At 42.3% G+C, this 22,319-nt stretch overlaps 1 protein-coding gene across 1 annotated transcript in view; it reads left to right on the top strand.

The window, feature by feature from the left end:
- The window catches only part of BRIP1 (BRCA1 interacting helicase 1), a 328,956-nt gene that overhangs the window by 212,880 nt on the left and 93,757 nt on the right, over window positions 1-22,319 (top strand). Inside the window, exons 15-16 of the mRNA XM_063455293.1 lie at window positions 10,452-10,611; window positions 17,244-17,365. Of these exons, the coding sequence (XP_063311363.1) occupies window positions 10,452-10,611; window positions 17,244-17,365 (282 nt within the window). The remainder of the gene's footprint in view (window positions 1-10,451; window positions 10,612-17,243; window positions 17,366-22,319) is intronic.

Raw genomic sequence — 22,319 nt, 5'->3', positions numbered from 1 at the left:
CCCAGCACCAAAGAACATCGGCGCTGGAGGGGAACCCTGAGGGAGATGGACACTCCAGGAGCCTATAGTGCCAGCACTATAGGATCACTTTAAGGATTTTCACTTTTTATGGCTGCACTGTGTCCAGGTAGTAATTGTTTATCATAGTTTTATAAATAGTATCATGTAAGGATTTTAAATGTAATGCTGTTACATTTTGTTCTTTGGTGAATTATGATATCTTATTTGGTCACAGACTTTCTACTCCTGGCAAGATGGTCTTCTAGTCTTCTATGACTCTTCTGTTACTACCTGCTCCTAATGTTGCTCTTTATATTGTCTGTCCCTAACTCAACCTCATACTCTTTGCTAGCTGTGATACATTTGCCCCACTTGTTAATTCACACCTAAAGTATTAGTCCAAATTCTCCCACCAATGGAAGCAATATCATTTGACTTTTTTTAGCCAGAATATCTTGTTTTAAGGAAGTGCAGTAGTAAAGGACAGAGCCAAAATGCAGAACAAGCTACAAACCATCTAGAGTTGGGCACAAGTGTTGGATACTGGCTATTGTGTCTGAACTATGTAATGTGATGCCAAAGGCCACACACTTATGGACTTATCTATTACTCTTAAAGGGACACTATAGGCATTGAAACAACTTTAGCTTAATAAATTAGTTTAAGTGAATAGATCATGCCTCTTCAGTCTCAATGCTCAATTCACTTTTTTCACTTTTGTTTCTGTCCATGCAGCCCTAGCCACACTTCCCCCTGGCTGTGACTCCCAAAGCCTGGATGAAAAAAATGGTTTCACTTTCAATCAGATGTAACTTAAGTTTAAGCTCTGTAAATTGAACTTTAATTACATACAGTAGGCTCCTGCAGAGCCTAGCAAGCTATTAATAGAGCAGGTGATAAAACATTCTAAATTAAACAGAATTTTCAATAAAGGAAGTATAAGCATTAGATGACTGTTTATAGGAAGTGTTTAGGAAGGCTGTGTAAGTCACATGCATGGAGGTGTTCCCAGTGCTGCATAAACAACGTGATTTAACTCCTAAATGGCAAAGAATTGAGCAGTAAGACTACAGGGGCATGACCTATACACCAAAACTGCTTTATTATGCTAAAGTTGTTTTAGTGACTGTAGTGACCCTGTGGGGTCTTGTGGGCTATTAACAGAGAAGAGTGAAATTCTAGATTAACCCCTTAGTGGCCGCAGACATATCAGGTACGTCCGACAAAAAATGGTCGTTAACGACCTCGGACATACCGGATACGTACGCGGCACATTTGAGCACTGGAGGCGATCGTGATCACTTCCAGCCGCTCTAGCGGTATTAAAGGGATGTCGAGGCATCCTGCAATACCTCCCCAGACTGCCAGGTGATCGCTCCCCCGGAGCAATCACTTTTGGGTTGCCTCATGTGGCGCCCGGCAGTATAGCAGAGCATCCGATGCTCTGCCTGTCTGCTGAGTGCCTCGAGGTACCTAGTACATCTGAGGTATTCCTACTTACCCAATCGGCTCCGTTCCCTGCCGGCGATCGGCCTTCCTCTCTGCCTGGGGGGGGGGACTGTCTGACAGCCCAGACAGTCCCCCCCCCTTGCTAATTAGGATCCCAAGGGCCGCAATAGGCGTCCACAGTGTTGCCTGCAGGGGGACTGCCTGAACTGACAGGCAGTCTCCCTGCTAGTGAAAAAAAGTTATTTTTTTAAAAAATAAATGTAAAAAAAAAAAATATATATATATATATCTAGAGGTGTGTGTGTGTGTGTATATATATATATATATATATATATATATATATATATATATATATATATATATATATATATATATATATATAATAAACAATACACAAGATCCAGCGCACTCTCCTATCTACTAAACAGCAACTTCAATGTTGACAGATTTTATTCGTTTTTAAAAGTTTTTTTTAAAAACACCTAATCTAGGCAAAAAAATAATGGGGATTTAGTTACATTATATGATCATACATTGCATAAGCCTGCCACAACGTCAATGTACCCCATCTTTGGCAGGTCCTACTCTCAGTCTAATGTCTGCTCTTATGAGATTAACCCACTTGGGAAAAAATTCCATCTGAGGCTCTCTGCAGTACAAGGCTAAATAGGGACCTGAGATGAGGCACCTGTAACAGGGAGGGGTGCAAAACCAAGGAGTTGGCTAGACTCCCAAATATATATATATATATATATATATATATATATAGATATATATATATATATATATATATATATATAGATATAGATAAATTCTATCTATATATCTTGTATATAATGTCATACGATGTGTTTTTTTTATTAATCCATACAAATTACATGTGTGTCTGTATGTATGTTTGTGTGTGTATATATATTTATATTATGCATATTTATGTAATATTTTTACATAATTAAGTAATTTTATTGATTTCTATTTGGGGGACCTGCCTGACAACCCAAGCCAAAAGTCCAGATCATTTAATATGCTAGCACTGTGTATGTCTGTCAGTGTGTGTGTGTGTGTGTGTGTGTGTCTGTTTAGGTACCTGCCCCTCTCCGATCACATGATTTGGTGTTTTTACTTACCTTTTTTTCCCCACGCCGTGCTGGTTTCGCTGTTGCTTGTCCCGCCTCCATAGCTTAGATGTTAATGATCTCAGCTAAGCCACTGCTTTCCCATAGGAAAGCGTTGGAAGGATATTACGCATGTTCTCTATGGGTAACATTCAGCACCTCCATGCAGAGCACTGACACAGGACTCTAGTAGCTGTCTTAGTGACTGTCACCAGAGGACTTAGTAGGCAGCAGTGTAACCGTTGTCTTTTTTCTTAAAAGGCCGCTTTTACATTGAAAAGGCTACAGAGACGGGCTATAAGCACCATAACAACAACACTAATCTGTAGTGGTTCTAGTGACTATAGTGTCCCTTAAAAAAATAAATAAATAAACTGGCTCCTTAATTTTTTTAGTTGGCTTCTAGAAATAAATTTGCCAAGCAGTGATTTAACTCCTTAATGTCAGAAAATTGAGCAGTGAGACTTTAGGGCCATAATCTATCACCATAACAGTTTCATTAAGTTAGTTATTTTGATGTGTATTGTGTCCCTTGAAGTGCTCGAACACTGGGATTTACAACAAAAGCATTACTTTAACAAGCTACAATTCTTAAAGACATTATATTGAGTAAAATCGTACTATTTTGATCTTGCCTATAGTTTTGGAATACTTTCCATTTTTATTAGTGGTACGTTTTTGATTTTCTGTTAAGACATTTGAAACGGGATAGTCCTTGATGCCATCTTTGAATACAAGGATTGCATTACCTTGCATCATATTTGTTGTAAGAACACTGTTATATTTGATCACATAACACAATTACAATTTAGAAAATGGTAGTGGAAAATACATCTATTTGGTAGTACCAACATTAAAGGAACACTCCAAGAGCTTGCTGTAGTGGTTATGGTGGCAGGAGTGCCCTACTCCAATGTACGTATTTAGCCATTTGCTACTGGTTTTACTTTCTACTCCTTGACTGTTGGGTGCGGTTCTCTGCCTCTTTAGACAGCTGGAAGCTTCTGCAGGGCCTACTCATTTCTAGGGAACATCAGCTGAACAAGAGCCAAGTCCTGCACCCAGTTTAAAGGTTTCCTAAAAGAGCAGACACTTTTGTCAAGTGTCAGCTCTTTTAGGAAACCATTAAACTGGGTGCATATAAATATTCTTTATTTTCAAATGAAATGTCCATTGAGCAGGTATATGTTTTTGTATTCTGCCACATACCTCCTTAAAAAAGTGCAAATGTACCTGTTTGACCATTTTACGTTTTATAAAGCGTGCAATGGCCTAATTATTTTCTACAAAAAAAATTACCTGCACACTATCCCTATCCATTGAAATAACTATAGATTAGCAGATTAGATTAGCATTACTCCAATGGCCATTAAAGTGTAAGATCACTTGCTATGTCTTGGGTGAGTCCTACACTAACACTTTAACCTGCTTCTTTGCATTAAAAGACAAAATCTCTAATGAGAATTTTTTTTGCCTTCGTATTTGGCATTGATTCTTTGTAGGTTTTAATATCATATAGCGGTGTTTCTAATTTTGTTCTGATAACTTGCTACCACCAGTCACTGCTAGACACTGGAACAAATGCAAAAATGTTGTTTTAAAAAATAAATATATATATATCACTCTTTTAAAATGTGTTTAGGCATTCCCACTTGTTTTTCTCATGTCTATCTTTTTCACATTCTCCTGGTTGATGTGGTGTAACTGTGATGTTGATGTCCGTTTTCACAATTCATAAGATGTCCAAGTGCGTGACAAGGGCATATTTAAAATGACAGCTTACTCCAGCTCCCCAGGAATCCTATCTTTACTGGTGTTCTGATTAGACATCCTTCAATTAGTTTAGGATGACGGAAATTATGAGTCTTGTTGGTCAAATATGTTCAGGTAATGCATTTGATGAAACCAAATACATTCCTTATGTTTATGTCAAATGTGATCTCTATACATTAAACGGTTTTATTAATCATATGCCCCAATTTTTTGCATTTTTTTTAATATGACAATTAAAAACTCATTTAATTACAGTTTATTTTACTAATACTCATGTCAACCTTATGTATCTATCTATCTATATCTATATATATATAGATATATATAGATATATATAGATATATAGATATAGATATTTACTTGGTTTGTTAGGCTATGGCTCCTTTACATGCCCTAGACTGCCTGAGATTGATGGGAACGACTCTCCTGGGTAGCAGCTTGTGTTTGCAGCTGTTCTAATTAATCCAGACCCTCTCCCGATCACGATGCCAATAGGACGACTGGGGAAACAGAATGTTGCTGAACCTATCCTCCGGTTCTGTCCAACCATATCCTTACTGGAGTTTATTGAAAATATAAGCATAACTCCCACTAATAGTGGACCTGCGTTTTGCTGCTCTGGGATTAAAGGGACACTATAGTCACCAGAACAACTACAGCTTAATGTAGTTGTTCTGGTGAGTAGAATAGCTCCCTTCAGGCTTTTTTCATGCAAACACTGCCTTTTCAGCGAAAAGGCAGTGTTTACATTGCCTCTAGGGACACCTCGAGCTGGCCACTCCTTAGATGGCTACGGGAGGTGCTTCCTGGGTCAATGCTGCCGAAAAAGCAGCCCTGACGTTCAGCGTCCCCACACTCTGTGTGGAGACGCTGAATTTTCCTCATAGAGATGCATTGATTCAATGCATCTCTAAGGAGGTCCTGATTTGGCCCCACCCCCGTGCTGATTTTAGCCCTATGGGAAAGCATTGAATTGGCTAAAAATCGTCCATTTTGATGACACAAAGGGGACAGAACCAGTGCCGGCAGACCCGTGTGGCGCTTGAAATTAGGTGAGTTTTTTAAAACTTTTATAGGGGGGCTAAGGGAGGCAAGCCTCCTAAAAATACATATTTGTATTCCTGACCCTATAGTGTTCCTGTAAGGCAGGCACCAAAGCTTTATTAGGACTTTTCACATTCCACATTGATAGGTTTTAAATAAGAATATCTGATATTTGCAATGTACAAGGCAGTGTGATGATATCTATTTCCCGTGTTCAGATGTGAAACTTTGTTACTGAAGATAAAACTTCTGTTTGACCCTTCAACCCTGTTTCATCCTAGCAAAGAAACACAGATTTTTGAAGCAGTGATTATCCAAGAAGAAAATTTGAGCAGCAAACCTTTCGAAGAGCCTTGCATGGCAAAAGGCTTTTAGATCAACGTTTCTCCTTTGAGACTGCCTGACTTTTTGCACTAAAAGCAGCGTTGATACAGTGATTTTATTAGAGTGAATATTATGGCTGGGTTTTCTTCCAAGTATCACTGAGGCAGGTTAAAATATTCTTAAGTGTTTAAGTTTGGTGGAATGCCCAGTAGATTTTCTGGGTATTAGTTAAAAATGTGAACTTGAGGATGTTTTTGGGCCTTTAAATCATTTTACCATTGCTTCATAATTAAACAGACGTGGTTTACTGCCTTCTAGCTTTTTATTATTTATCAGTAAGTTTACTACCTATTTGGAGTGCTAATTTTGTAGTCTATCTGCAATCATAACATTTTTCTGAATGATCATTATTCTAACAGGTTTATTGGCAGATGAGTTAACGTAGTGTGTAATATGATTTCCAGATACCTTTTCATAGCTTGGTGCAATGTAAAAGCTACTGTTAAATCATGTGCAATAGGAATTAAATCTAACATCTCGATCTTGTAACGAAAATATACCCCAACACGCAGGATTCAACTAAACAGAAGATAACACAGAGGGGAGATACGTCTACCGGACCATAGAGTGGCCGGACTCGACATATATAGGAGAAGTACAGAGTCGGGAGCGATCCGAGGTCAAGGGCACAAAGAGACAGCGTAAACTAGGACTAGCCAGGGTCTGGTACACAGTAAACAGCAAGCCGGCAAACAGAACAGATAAGGATAAAGAGATAATGTAGTCAGAAAACAAAGCCAAGGTCAAGTACGAAGGAACACAACTGAATACAACAAGCGCTGAAGGGAACTGAAACAAACCACGATAGGGCAAGGAACTAAGGGAAAAGGGTGAGTATATATATCTTAACATCTATTTTGATTGGTCTCTGTCACATCCATGCCCCCAAAAGGTAAGTGTATGGGGAGTGTGGCATGACAGGGACCAATGGGAGGCCTTTGCCAATTTAGGCTCCCACTGTCCCTTTAAGAGCGCGCCCGAGACCCGCGGCGCGCTCTTAGAGTTAGGCGGGACACATGACCGCTTCTCGCGGTCACTGCCCGCCTTCCTGTTGCAGCCATCGGATGAGCCGCGCGCGGCTTGAACAGAGGACCCCGGCCGGCCCCTGGAAACGGTAAGTACCGCTACAGATCTTTAGAGAAAATAAGGGTTTTTCACTAAACCCCCAATTCTGGAAAATTAAATCCGAATGGCTAAACTGAGGCTAAATATATTTAATTCTCTTAAATTCAGGATTTGGTTATTAACACTGTTGAGCTCATGAAATAAACAGACCTATTAATCGCTTAGTCCCTCTAATTATGACATGTGCGTATGTGAGAGAAACTTTGTGGTGTTGTGAGTAGTAGGGGTAGGAAGACATGTTAATCATTTTCTAATCTTGACCGGTTTATCGCAAATACTGCACTATCTTGGAGGCCTGTAATGCCAATGTACAAGGTGTAGAGAGGGCCCTGGTGCAAGAAATTGTTTTTGTTCAAGGGTGACCAAAAGGTTGATTTCCCATCTGTCATACAAATTCCACAATGCTATGTCAGATGGGGTCTACCATTGGTCCATCCTTGCATTGTTTGTGTGTGACCCTCAGTCCACTTTCAGTTACTTGCTCTCACATGCTCCGGTGCCCCTGCTAGCGAGAAAGCAAAATAATGAAGGAACTGAGAGAGTCTTAGATTCTGCATTCTAACAAGTCAAAAGTAACAATGTAGCAAAGTACTCATAATTCTTGGCAACTTGCAGACTTCTATGTGCACAGCAAATGCACAGTCTCTTACGCTAACGGAGATTGACGTCACAATTCGCATAAGAGGGTCTGTTCATTTTGTGGATTTTTTTTTTTTAGTTTGAGGTTTGCTTATTGATGCAAAGCACAGTTAGTTGCTGCATGTTATTGCAAAGTATTTTTTTTCTGGAACACCAGACTTATGCATTAATTTGCGCTATAGGTATAATACGTACTTTAAACATTTGAGCATATAGCATCAGTGGCGTAATCAGAGTGACAGTCGCCTAGGGCAGAACAAAATTTTGCACTCTCAGTGATTTGAAACATACTGAAAGATACTGATGCTTCTTGTCTGCTCTCTGTAACCTCCTCCTTTGGCCTTACGCAATGGTACAATTTAGCAACCCATACAGCAGGAAACACTCTTGATCTTGCCTTCACCAACCTCTGTACTGCCTCTAATCTCTCCAATATTCCTTTTCCTCTAGCTGACCACCATCTGCTGACTTGACATTGGCATACCTAAGACCCAATTGACACCACCATCTGAACATCACTCTCACAGAAACCTCCAATGTCTTGACCTAGAGCATTTCTCCACTAATCTCCTTTTACCTATCTCAAACCTCACCTGTCCTAATTCTGCAACCTCTTTCTACAATTCCACCCTCTCCTCTCAACTAGACATCTTGGCACCTTTTACACTTAAACGCTGCAGGCTCGCCAACAACAACCCTGGCACACCAAGCTCACTTGCTACCTCCAAAAATGCTCCAGAACTGCTGAACGCTGTTGGAGAAAGTCTCACTGTGCATCTGACTTTCTCCACTATACATTTATGCTGAGCTCATACAGCTTGGCTCTTTCCTCTGCAAAAGTTAATTACTTCAATACCCTCATAACCACACTCTCCCGCGAACCCAAACGACTATTTCACACATTTAACTCTCTTCTTCGCCCTGCTCTTCCTCCTCCACCTACTAACTTGACCGCCTCAGACTTTGCAACTCACTTCACTGACAAGATCTCTACAATCAGAGAAGAGATCTCTCATCTTTCTTCTTCCCCTAACTTCACTCCCTCTGCTGTTCTATGTTCATTCGCACCCGCTACATCGGAAGAAGTTTCTGCTCTTCTCCAGTCCTCCCGCCCCACCACCTGCTCCCTAGATCCAATTCCCTCGCATCTCATCTGTACTCTGTCTTCTTCTCTTTCTCCACCTCTCACTAAATTCTGGTCTTTCCTCCCTCAAATGTTGTTACTCCTGTGTCTGTCTCCCTTCAAGTCAACGGTGCTACCATCAGCTCCACCACGCAGGCTCGCTGCCTAGGTGTTCTCTTTGACTCCGGCCTCTCCTTCAAGCCTCATGTTCAATCTATCGCCAAATCCTGTCATTTCCATCTCAAAAACATTGCGCGCATCCGCCCCTACTTAACGCCAGATGCGACTAAGGTGTTTGTCCTTTCTCGCCTTGACTACTGTAACCCGCTTCTCGGTGGCCTGATGTGCTCTCAACTTGCGCCGTTACAGTCCATAATGAATGCGGTGGCGAGGCTCATCTTCCTGACCGCCCGCACCTCCCATGCCTCACCCTTCTGTCAGTCCCTACATTGGCTTCCTATAAAATTATAGAGCTCCATTTAAAATTCTGGTTCTTGCTTTCAAATCTCTACATAATGCTGCTCCCACCTATCCATCCTCCCTTATACACAAGTATGTCCCGTCTAGGCACTTGCGTCTATCTTCTGTCCGTACTCCCACCTCTGATGCTCGCCTTCAAGGTTTCTCGAGGGCTGCACCGTTCCTGTGGAACTCGCTTCCCTCCTCCGTTAGATGCTCACCCAGTCTACACTCCTTCAAAAAATCGTTAAAAACCCACTTCTTCATAAAAGCGTATCAATTAAACTGTTAATAGCTCCCAACTGATTCCTCTTCTGCAACTGTCACTAATCTAATACTATCCTTACCTTTTTGTGTCATTTTACCCCACTTCATCTAGCATGTAAGCTCATTGAGCAGGGCCCTCAACCCCTCTGTTCCTGTGTGTCCAACTTGTCTGGTTACAACTACATGTCTGTCCGTCCACCCATTGTAAAGCGCTGCGGAATTTGACTGCGCTCTATATATATCATAATAATAATAATAATTGACAGGCACGCATATTACCCTACCAGACATATTCTACCTTCGGGAGAGGTTGTGTGGATCCTCTCCCTGAGGTCCAGTGGGGATTTTCTCCCTGGTATCCAGTGGCTCCTGTAATCTTTTCTCACTGCTCCTTCATGCTTAATGTATTTATTGGCGTCATATTCCAGACATCCAAACATCTAGGGCCGCTATTGATCCCCTAGTAGTTGCGCTGCTGCATAGCTCTTTATAGAAGAGTAAGTGCACTGTAAGTCAGCGCCTATTTTTTTCACTTTATTTAGTATCTATTTGGTATAATGTTCATAATCAGTTGTAAGGTTGGTACACATATAACATATCCCAGGCTTCCCCAAACTCCGGCCTTGAATGAAATAGGCTTAGAATCACAGGAGTATTAGTTCAGCAACATCTGGAGGGCCGGAGTTTGGGGAAGCCTGTCCTATCCTATCATTCACACAATTGTGTATCCAGCTGTTTCATATAAAACATGCATCTGTTTCACACTGCTGTTTTAAAGGGATACTGTAGGGCTAAGAATACAAAGTTATATTTGGATGCACACTTACCCGTTTTCTAATTTATGTCTCTTAATTCTTAATTCCCTTTTTTTTTTTTTCTTCACAATTGTATTATTTTCATTAGTGACATTCATTTTGGTGAAAATCCACCTCAAAATCAAAATGGGAACGGATTCTTAACACCAGGAGTCCTTTACTAAACTATTGCTGTATTAATCATATATTTTCTGTATCTAGGGAATATACGTTAAATACAAACATTGCTGAACAATTTCCTAAATCAAATCTTTACAGATGTTGGACAAATTAAAAGACCGATGGATGCACACTGGGCTGTGGCAAAATCTGGAGAGGATCAAAACGGTTATTAAAGAACCACAAGGAGGGGACAAGACTGATTTTGACAAATTACTGCAGATGTATTATGATGCAATACGTTATCAGGATGAGAAAGGTAAGTGTGATGTATAAAACAGCTCTTTTATTCATTATGTCTATTTATTCCAGGCAATTACATGATTTTGCTATTTCATGACAAAAAGGCATGATTTTATGAAAGACATGGAGGCGAGTATTGCTTAACCCTTTGTTTACTGTCCACCAATAGCAGCGAAGAATACTAACCGTAAGAAAAAATGGTATCCATAGTGATAAGCCACTCCCATACAAAGTCCCAGTATAATAGTCAGAACCGCCCAATATATTTCCTCTTTCTTTGAAGATGCGACACAAAACCAGCATCAAAAAGGAACTGATGAATCATGACAGCGCAACCAAGCCATGCCTGGGTGCATCAATTTTATGAAGCACCAAGATACAGACGAGTCCAAAAAGAAGACATGTAAAGCGCCAGGTGTCGCCCTTCCAGAGGAAACTTAAGTCCCTGGACGTCTCGGCCACTGGGACCGTCAGGTACGAGTCCTTCAGATCTGGTTTCGCCATCCAATCGTCGCAAAGGAGTCTCGCAGGAGGTGGATGCCCTTCATCTTGAAGTGGCGGCAGCGCACCAAGGCGTTGAGGGGATGGAGATTGATAACTGGGCACATCTGTCCGCCCTTCTTTTCCACCAGGATGATGTTGCAGAGTACCCCTGTGGGGACTAGTTCTATTGCCTCTTTTTTTGTGAAGGGTCGCCAATTCCACGTCTACCAAGACGCAGTCGCTTACTGAGAGCGAGATAGGGTGAGGGGGTGGGGGGGGGGGGAGAAATGTGGCAAAGAGTGTCAACCAATTCTATGTGGAAACCCCAAACAGTGGCACCCTACACAAATATGGGAAGAAACAGGAGGTAGATGTAAGCTTACCGTAAGGGCGTCTGGAACCGGAGTTCCCTCTGAAGCCTCTGAATTGCCATGGCCTTCCACGAGAGGGGAACGAGGGGGACTGGTTTCTCACCTCCTGATAGGGGGGTTGCTGGGTGTAGGAGCCATGGGAGTTGTAGTTGGAACGGCCGGACAGACGACCACTGAATCTGCCGGCCCTGGTAAAGACCTGCCCTTGAAATTCCCTCTTCATGGAGGATTGGTCTTTATCCAGGGCTGTAAAAGCGCCCCAGGTCCTTTATAAAGGAGTCCCCAAACAATAGGCCCTGGGCGTCCTTGCCCGCCTCATATGATACAAAAACAGAAGTAATAAACACGAGGAAATCGGTTTTACTATAGGAAATAACAATATAATAATAATAAGAAGGAGAAATTACAAAATAATAATCAAAAATAGTTATAGGTAAGAGTAAATTTTGTTGTACTTATCTTTGTGTGGAGCAGCAAAGAAAGAGGAAATATGTTGGGAGGTGCTGACTATTATACTGGGACTTGGTATGGTAGTGTCTTATCACTATGGATAACATTTTTCTTACATTTTGTATTCTTTGCTGGTATTGATGGACAGTAAAGAAAGGGTTAAGCAATATGAGCCTCCGTGTCTTTCATAAAACTTGAAATCTTTTGTCTGAAACTTCCTTTTTATTTTTATTTTTTTAGGTGAAAAATGCATATCTGCAAAACACAAGTATGTCAGCCTAGCCAGTATCATGTGTGCATACGCCAAAATCTTCCTGACTTTAGGTTTTTCAGCATTAGATATTTTTTATTTTTTTTTAAATTCTTTATTTTTGTGTAAATATGATTAACAGACAGTCTGACAATGCCCCGACACTAACTCAGGTGTGGATCCAGAGCCTGATCTTGGGAGGGGCACTTGTAGATTATTTAAAGAAATAATCCAGGCACAATAACCACTAAAGTTCAGTATAGTGGTTATGGTGTGAGTAGTGCCAGGACCCCCTTCCAAAGTAAGTAGTCAAACCGTTTAAGAACAGTTTGATAACTTACCTGGGGTCTGCTGAGATATATGGCATAGGAGCAGTGGTGCGTGTGAGTGGTGCAATGTGAAAGGTGTAGTGTCTGAGCGGTGCGGTGTGTAAGCCTTGCAGTGTGTGTGATTGCTCCATTGCACTCCCCCTGGAACCGCCACTGAGTTAACTGGACAAAGCATAATAGTTACAAGGCATTCGAGTATACTGCACAATTTTTTAATGTAGTGTAGAGTAAGCAGAACATGTCTAGATTAAATATTTAGAGAGATACTACGTTATGCAAAGCCATAGACATGGTAGTAAAAGTATTAAAATAGGTTGTGAAACACGCTTATGTTGCTGAGATATGTAGTATTGAGTAGATAATTAGTGAAACATGCTAAACTATGCATAGGTTAACTATATTGGCTTAACTCACTGGCATTGCATTCCCTGAGACTAGCAAAACAAGAGTGATGCTGCATTGCAATACTTGGTAAATATAATGGTGAGAAACGAAAAAAAGAACATAAAAGAAAACAAAAGGCTGCATAGGGAACTGGATGGCGTCCATTATTGCAAAGGAGGGCTCTGAACAGGAACTACGGTGCTTTTCCTGTATACGAGCTCTTATTCAGCCTATACCCAGTGTAGCAGAATGCACCCTGGTATCATATTTTATATCAGTTCTGGGCTGTCCATATCCCCTTTTCCCCTTCTTTTTTTTTTTTTTTTAATTCTTTATTTTATTTGTGCATATGATGACAACAAGCGTGCAGAGCCACAACAGTGTCCACAAGCGTCTTCCATGCATTTCAAAAGTGTGGCAGTTTGGTCGGCACATTTTTTTTTTTTTTTTTTTATATGATCACAAAGAAAAACAGGCTAATAAACAATGCATATATTAACTAACATGCTAGGGTAATTAAGCATATCGAGATGTGGTTCACAGGTTAAGACAATTAGTGTCAGCGGATGGCTTGGTTTCAAGTTTGTGTTAGGGTAGTGTATGCTGATAACAGGATTGTCTTATAAGAGTTAGCTGTATAATATGCTAAATAACGATTAACTGTGAGTGTTTAAGCCACTGGGTACTTAGTGTCAGGCTATGTGTGAGTAGATTGTGTTTCTACAGAGGTGATGGTTAGGCTTGGAGTCAGCCGGCTATGTGCAGTGGGTAACAAGCTGATTTGGTGCGACAGGTATATTCACATGGTGAAGAGAAAATAAGAGTGAAATAAGTGAAATGACAACGGGAGTACAGCGTCCACTGAGATTAGGTGCCGTCCCGGGCTGGTTGTATTGTTGGTGTAACATTCAGGGTCTGGAAATTTAAAGTGGGAACTAGCCAGTCTGGCAACATGCCCCTGGGGTAGTACTTCTTTCAGGGGGTACACCGAGGGAGAATGGTGGGTGAGTCATTGGAGTCTGTTTGTTCGTCCCCTGGGAGCAGGTGAGGCTATGCTCTATGTTGGGGATTGTCTCTGCCTGGGATTGTTTAGCCGATGCCTGCGGATGGTAGGCTGTTTCCTCCTGGGAACAAAAGTCCGCTCTGCTGCGGGGGAGGGTCGCTCCGGTCCCGGGCGCCCGTGTGGTCTTGGTCTGCGGCAGCTGGCTCGCCACCTTGTCTAGGCGTATCCCCTCTCCTGGGCCTCCGCTGTGCTCGGAGTCCCAGCTCTGATCTGGGTGATTTTTGGATATGTTGTTCATCAGAGCTATCCAGGCATGTGCCATTTATGGTGATTATGTCATGTTTTTGGGGTACTTCTAGAATCTTGTGAAAATATGTGGTTTTCCTGCCTGGAGATAATAGTTATTACATTATCTACCCCAATCATCTACCAGACAGAGGGGAGGGCTTGTACATACTGTATGGGAGTGTCTATGTATAACCCGGTTTCATTGGTCTGTTAACTTTGTGTCTCGGTGCCCCACAAGGTCCACCTGGGCAGCAACATTGTGGGGAAAAAAATCACATAAAAGGCACACGGCCACCATTAAACTTCAGTTATTCCCCCAAAACTGAGTGTCGACCAGTTACTAGGGAAGTGTTGGGAGAATCTTGTCTTGCCTTGCTGTATTTAGCTGTTCCTGTGAAGCATCTTCTTTGTTCTTTAGTTCATCTTGGAGAAACCAGCGTAGAAAAGTCCCTAAGACTAGCGCTCCGCTACACCCAGCACGGGAAAAAGCATTGAAACCCCACCGGTCCAAGGGAGGGGGGAGCGGGTCTGCTGGTTATCGCATCGAGGGCCGAGCCTGTGTAGCACGGGAGATCGTCCACCTCTCCCGCCATTTCACAGCACCAGGCCGCGCTGGAAATCCCCAGAAACGTGTAGATTGGAGTCCTCCAAAGGTACCCCAAGGCTCCTCGGCAGGCTCCCAAAGCGGGTAAGTGGCTTAAAAAATCAGATGAGCATCTTGGGAGTCTGTGCAGCAGCTTAATTGTGAGGTCAGGTCAATGGCATGTTCCCACTTATTCCTCCACTATTCAATAGCTCCAGAATTGATCTCTAGAGCATCTGAACGGAGCAACATTTAGGGCTGGTTTAAGGTACAAATCCCTGCTACTTAACGCCACCTAGCACCATCTGAGCCCGGGATTCCCGTAGGAACATCTAAAGGCTTCACATAAGTCTACTGCCTGCCGGTGTCTCATGACTTGCTGCTGGGGCCTACAGGGGATGGAGCTGAGGAGAAGCGAGCAATCTCCTTGCTCTCTAGTTCCCGATCTGGTCTGGTCCAGTGGAGGTGCTCCTGGTCTCCATTGGACTTTCTTGGGCTACTCGCCCTGCACCTACCCTGTGTTCCTGTCTGCAGACTAGTGGTATTTCCACCGGGCTGTGCACACAAAATGGCATCTGTCCTCCAATATGTAGAACAGGACCTAAGCCCATCGTGGCTCCCTAGAGTATACCGTACAACAGCTTGATACACTCTACCAGAGCTTCTGGGCAAGAATTCATGATTGATCACAGGCTCTTAAAACAGGGCAGCGAGTTATCACAGGAAGCATGCTGCCGGAGCAGAAGGGGCCTTCTTGCGACAATCTTTTTTTTTTTTTTTATCAGTGCCACCTTCCCCCAATGTTTGCCCACATGGACTGAGAGCCCTACGAGGCACTGCCTCATTGCATCGACCACACTTGAGGAGGGTCACTTTCGCCAACTGGAGAGGGAAAGGAAGATTCATTCAGTATAAATCATTCAGTATACATGTAATTTATGATATCCAAAAATTACTGACAAACCTATTCACTAGACTTCATAGTGAATTTGAAGTGAAGTTCAAATTTAAGGTACATTACAGGTGATACTCGAAAAAATAGAATATTGTGCAAATGTTCATTTATTTCAGTAATGCAATGCAAAAGGGGAAACTAATATATGAGATAGACGCATTATATGCAAAGCATGATAGTTCAAGACGTGATTTGACATAAGTGCGATGAATATGGTTTACAGCTCATGAAAACCCCAATTCCACAATCTCAGTAAATTAGAATATTGTGAAAAGGTGCCATATTCTAGGCTCACAGTGTCCCACTCTAATCAGCTAAGTAAGCCATAACACCTGCAAAGAGTTTCTGAGCCTTTAAATGGTCTCTCAGTCTGGTTCAGTAGGAATCACAATCATGGGGAAGACTGCTGACCTGACAGTTGTGCAGAAAACAATAATTGACACCCTCCATAAGGAGGGAAAGCCTCAAAAGGTAATTGTGAAGGAAGTTGGATGTTCCCAAAGTGCTGTATCAAAGCACATTAATAGAAAGTTATGTGGAAGAAAAAGGTTCACAAGTAGCAGGGATGACTGCAGCCTGGAGAGGATTGTCAGGAAAAGGCCATTCAAAAGTGTTGGGGACTTTCACAAGGAGTGGACTGAGGCTGGAGTCAGTGCATCAAGAGCCACCACACACAGACAGATCCTGGACATGGGCTCAGATGTCGTTTTCATCTTGTCAAGCCTGGTTCAATGACCGTGGGATTACTGTGCTTGATTGGCCAGAAAACTCACCTGACCTGAGCCCCATAGAGAATCTATGGGGCATTGCCAAGAGAAAGATGAGAGACAGAAGACAGAACAATGCAGAAAAGCTGAAGGCCGCTATTGAAGCATCCTGGTCTTCCATAACACCTCAGCAGTGCCACAGGCTGATAGCTTCCATGCCACGCCGCATTGAGGCCGTAATTGATGCAAAAGGGGCCCAAACCAAGTACTGAGTCCATATGCATGCTTATACTTTTCAGAGGTCCGATATTGTTCTATGTACACTCCTTGTTTTATTGATTACATGTAATATTCTAATTTACTGAGATTGTGGATTTGGGGTTTTCATGAGCTGTAAGCCATAATCATCGCACTTATGACAAATCACGGCTTGAACTATCTTGCTTTGCATGTAATGCGTCTATCTCATATATTTTACGTTGCATTACTGAAATAAATTAACTTTTGCACGATATTCAATTTTTTCGAGTATCACCTGTAGATCTGGAAACCTTCTCTGAGTCAGCGATATTTGCCCAGTTTAACTACTTTGGTCCGAAATGTTAAACACTACAAATTGACTTTGAATTCTTTCTTTAGTGAAGAACTCTGTATGAATCTATGGCCTAACATGACTAACTGTACATGGCCTTCTAAGTTTGATTTATCAAATGTCAAATAAATGATTTTAACCTGTTTTAATAGAATACTGTAAAAAAAAAAAAAAAAACATTAATGTGGTCAGCCACATTTGTTTTTCATTAAATTGCAACATGTGTTTAGTCTTTTTTGTGTTGTGGTTACAGATGGTGCTCTCCTTATTGCTGTGTGCAGAGGGAAAGTGAGTGAAGGACTAGATTTCTCTGATGACAATGCCCGGGCTGTGATTACTGTAGGAATTCCTTTTCCTAATGTCAAAGACCTTCAGGTAAGTAAATGTTTTATTGTTTTATACAGTGCATTGCACAATAATGATTTATATGTTAGAGGCAATTAGACCTGCTTACATTAGTTAAAAGTAAAAATGAATATGCTCGAATTTCCCACACATTCATTAAAGACCTAGTGCTTTCTTATGTTAAATATTTTGATGGATGTAATTTGCAATTTGGAGCTTAGTCATTCACTCTGTAATTGCATAATGTAAGAGGCCATGATTAAATGGACAATCTAGGCATCAGAACCAATACAGCTTAAAGTGACATCAGACACCACTCGAGGTGTTTTTGAGTCAAACTCAGCATGTAGACACTAAATGCTTCCCACAGAGATACATCCATTCACTGCATCTCTGAGGAGATGCTGATTGGCGCAATAGCCTCCCATTGAAAAGCATTGGATTAGCAAAAGTCTTCAATGATCTCAGCCAAGGGGATGGGGGTGGAGCCAGCCACAGCAGACCCACACAGCTCTGGAATAAAGGTCAATTTTTTACTTTTTTAACCCCTTAAGGACACATGACGTGTGACATGTCATGATTCCCTTTTATTCCAGAAGTTTGGTCCTTAACCCCTTAAGGACACATGACATGTGTGACATGTCATGATTCCCTTTTATTCCAGAAGTTTGGTCCTTAAGGGGTTAAGGGGTTAGAATAGGGCAAGAAGGGTCCGGCCACCTAAAATCTGATATATTTTTTTTTATTTTAACACTGTAGTGTCAGGAATACACAATTGTATTCCTGACACTATAGTGTTGCTTCAATGTAGCGATTCTGCCTCAAATAAACTGTCCCTGCAGTCTAAAAGGTGTTACTATAATAACTTCCTGACACGCTCCTGGAAAACCTCAGGACTGATGTTCAGCATCTTGACCATGGGTCGTCAACCTGGTCCCTACCGCCCACTAGTGGGCGTTTCAGGATTCCAGGTGGGCGGTAGGGATTTCGGCGGCTAAATCCTCTGTTTAAGAGAGTGGGTGGCTGGGCTGGTGTGGCTGGGGCTGACAGACCTAATCATTCTGATTAATCCTCCCCTCAGACTGTGCCAGCCTGTCAGTCCGAGGGGAGGAAGGAGGAAGGAGGGAGGAGCTGGGGGCTGGTGTGGCTGCCAGCAGCTGCAGGGAGACCTCTCAGTCTCCCTGCACACTCTAAAATCATTCCGGTCGCATGCCCCGCCCCCAAACAGAAGCTCTGCCTCCTGCCCACAAGCTCCACCCCCACACATGTTACTGGGAAGCTACCCACCGTACCAAGAGGACACTGAAAGGTATTTACCTTTTTCAGCCCCCTACCCACCATTCAAATGCCCCCACCTCACAGACAGTCCCTCTACCCACCTCACAGCCCCCTACCCACTATACTGCCCCCCTACCCACTATACTGCCCCCCTACCCACCTCACTGCCCCTACCCACCTCACTGCCCCCTACCCACTATACTGACCCCCTACGCACTATAATGCCCCCTACCCACTATAATGCCCCCCTACCCACCGCACAGCCCCCTACCCACTATACTGCCCCCCTACCCACCTCACAGCCCCCTACCCATCTCACTGCCCCTACCCACTAAACTGACCCCCTACTCACTATAATGCCCCCTACCCACTATAATGTCCCCCCTACCCACCTCACAGCCCCCTACCCACTATACTGCCCCCTACCCACCTCACAGCCCCCCTACCCACCTCACAGCCCCCTACCCACTATAGAGCCTCCCTACCCCCCCTTACAGCCCCCTACCCACTATAGAGCCCCCTACCCACCTCACAGCTCCCCTACCCACTATACTGCCCCCCTACTCACATCACAGCTCCCCTACCCACTATACTGCCCCCTACCCACCTCACAGCTCCCCTACCCACTATACTGCCCCCCTACCCACTATAGAGCCCCCCCTACCCACCTCACAGCCCGCCTACCCACCTCACAGCTCCCCTACCCACTATACCGCCCCCCTACCCACTATAGAGCCCCCCTACCCACTATAGAGCCCCCCTACCCACCTCACAGCTCCCCTACCCACTATACTGCCCTCCTACCCACCTCACAGCCCCCCTACCCACTATACAACCCCCCTACCCACTATAGAGCCCCCCTACCCACCTCACAGCTCCCCTAACCACTATACTGCCCCTCTACCCACTATACAACCCCCTACCCACTATAGAGCCCCCCTACCCACCTCACAGCTCTCCTACCCACTATACTGCCCCCCTATTCACCCCACAGTCCCCCATCCACCTCACAGTCCCCCTACCTACTATGCAGCCCCCTACCCACCTCACAGTCCCCCTACCCACCTCGCAGTCCCCCTACCCACCTTGCAGTCCCCCTACCCACCTCACAGTCCCCCTACCCACCTTACAGCCCCTCTACCCACTATATGGCCCCCCTACCCACCTCACAGCCCCCCCTACCCACCATACAGAACCACTACCCAGCTTACAAAACACCTACCCACCTTACAGCCCCCCCCATCCAACTTACGAAAATCGAACCAGATAATATTTAGTCTCGCAGCATCAACCTCAAGGACCTCATTAATCACTAGTAAAGGTAATTTCAATTTACTTTATTGTTTTCTCATTAAACTTTATAAAGTTAAAAAAACATTATAAACATGGATAAAGTAGAAATAAAAAGAGAAATGTACGTACATTTATTTTATTTTTAAAAACACCCTCCTTTCTAAAAAATATTCCGCACTTGCGCGAAAACTGGTGGGCGGTAAGGAAATTTTTCCATCAAGAAAGATGCATTAGTGGGCGGTAGGTAGAAAAAGGTTGACTACCCCTGATCTTGACGGTCACCTTGAAGGCATTGAACACTGCCTTTAGAGATGTTTTGAGTTAGCGCAAATCTATAAGGAGATGATTGGCGCAGAGCATTGATTGCCACGCATGCACACTAGCTCCCCAATGCTTCAGTATGGGGAAGCTGTGGATCGACTGAGATCATCAGTAGTTAATGAGAAGTGCCAGGTGTTTGTTCCATTGACAGCTAAAAGCTCTTTGTTCTGAGCTAGCCCATCAGTGTAGGACCTAGCTCTTCGGCTGAGACTGATCTGCTGACACTATCAGCTGACTCTGCAACGGAAGCTCCTGCACAACTCTCAATGGAAGAGGCCACTGGTGTTTGGCAAAATGCTAGCCAACATATCATATATTTACTTTTATTGGAGGGAGCCAAGGCAGTCCTTGCACCATTTTCACTACAACGCAGTGAAGTTTTTATGGTGCTTTGAGTGTTACTTTACCTGTGTTTCTCTATTAGTAATACTATAACTTTATTGGTATCCAGCACATTTTCTTTTATGTACAATACAACTTAATTAGTTATTTTGTTTGTATTATTACATAGACAGAGCATTAAAACGTCTATTTCAAGTTAATTGCTGTCTAGTAGGGTGTCTGCTTCTGGACTTTACTTTCCATAAATGTGTCACATTTATTAGCCATCACACATGTACTTCTTTTTTTAAAAACATGTATTCACATTGTCTTTAAGTGTGCTGCCTCATTCATCACATGAATGAAATATCACCTAATTAACAAGTCCTGAGTCTTCAGCCACTTGTTACAAGCATGCCAAGTCAAATAAGCAAGTCATCACTTTTTATATATGAATGGTAAAACAGATTAGCTTCTTAATCTTCGTGGTACGTCTTGCATTAAAATGCGTCGCTATTGAAGGGTTTCTACACAGGATGTGTCACCTACACAGCTTTTATTGCCATTATGTGTATATATAAGCTACCTATAGTTTGGTCTTTTTTTTTTTTTTTTTTTTTTTAATCCATTTAACTATTTTAGGCATTTATGGTTTGCATATTAAATGACAATGTTGTCATTGTGAATGTTGGCTTCTGTTGTCATCATAATTGAGGTAGGAACGCTCACTTTTTACCTTATGCTCTTTGTAGATGCTGATAAATAGCCTCAGACCTTTTATTCCTATGTTGACACAAGTGTCTGAAACTCACTGCAGCACCCACATTATACATTCCCACTGATGGTTGTTTGCTTATGACACCATGTTTAGAAAGAGTTGACTGCCTCCAATATTGTAATCATGAAATAATGGAAATGCTTAAAAAAAACAAACAAATATTTAATTGGAGACGCTATCCTCACCCAAACCTAGTAAATTAGAGGAATGCCACCAAGACTAATTACAGCATACAAAACACAGGGCACACAACCTCAAACAAGCCTTAAATCCTATAAATGTTGTATAAACACATGACAGAGGTAAAATAGTGAAGACTTAGTTACAGTATATGATCATACAGTGCATACATCGGCCACAACACTAAATGTAACCCAATGTTGACAGGTCTTTCTCTATCTTAACTTAGTGACTGGTCCTATAATATTATATAATATTAACCTACCTATATAGGTTACACATCCTTCTTTTGTTTTTTTGTGTGATTTATTTTGGCTAACCAGTATAAGCAGATGTATGAATGTTAACTGAAGTCTGAATGGACTTCAGTCCCCCTCTCCCCCAAACTATTATGTAACTGTACAACATTTTGTGTTTTTTTTTTTTTTTAAGTCTATAAATGTTGGAATACTTAGCAGATATTATTTTTATTTTTTTATTCTGTTTTAACATTTTTACAGTGGTATTAATCTCTGGTAAGTATTGCATGCATACTGGTCAATAGCTATTAGGATACACGGTAAAAACTACCTTGCAGTAACTGTCATTCTGTCAATGTTAAATAGCTTGATCATTTTTTATTTATTTAATTTTTAAAGCAAGAATTAGATAATTGACAGACATAGAATTGTTTGTTAAATCTCTTTTTTCCCGTGAGCTTTAATAATGTTAACATCCATAGACCACTTTCAAGCAATACTAACTAATGGGTATCATTGAATTGGAAGGTTACTCTTATTACTACTGTTGGCAGTTATTTCTTTCTGCCAATGT

Source organism: Pelobates fuscus, chromosome 1 (assembly GCF_036172605.1).
Source record: "Pelobates fuscus isolate aPelFus1 chromosome 1, aPelFus1.pri, whole genome shotgun sequence".
NCBI lineage: Eukaryota > Metazoa > Chordata > Amphibia > Anura > Pelobatidae > Pelobates > Pelobates fuscus.
This window is presented reverse-complemented; position numbering and strand designations above follow the sequence as displayed.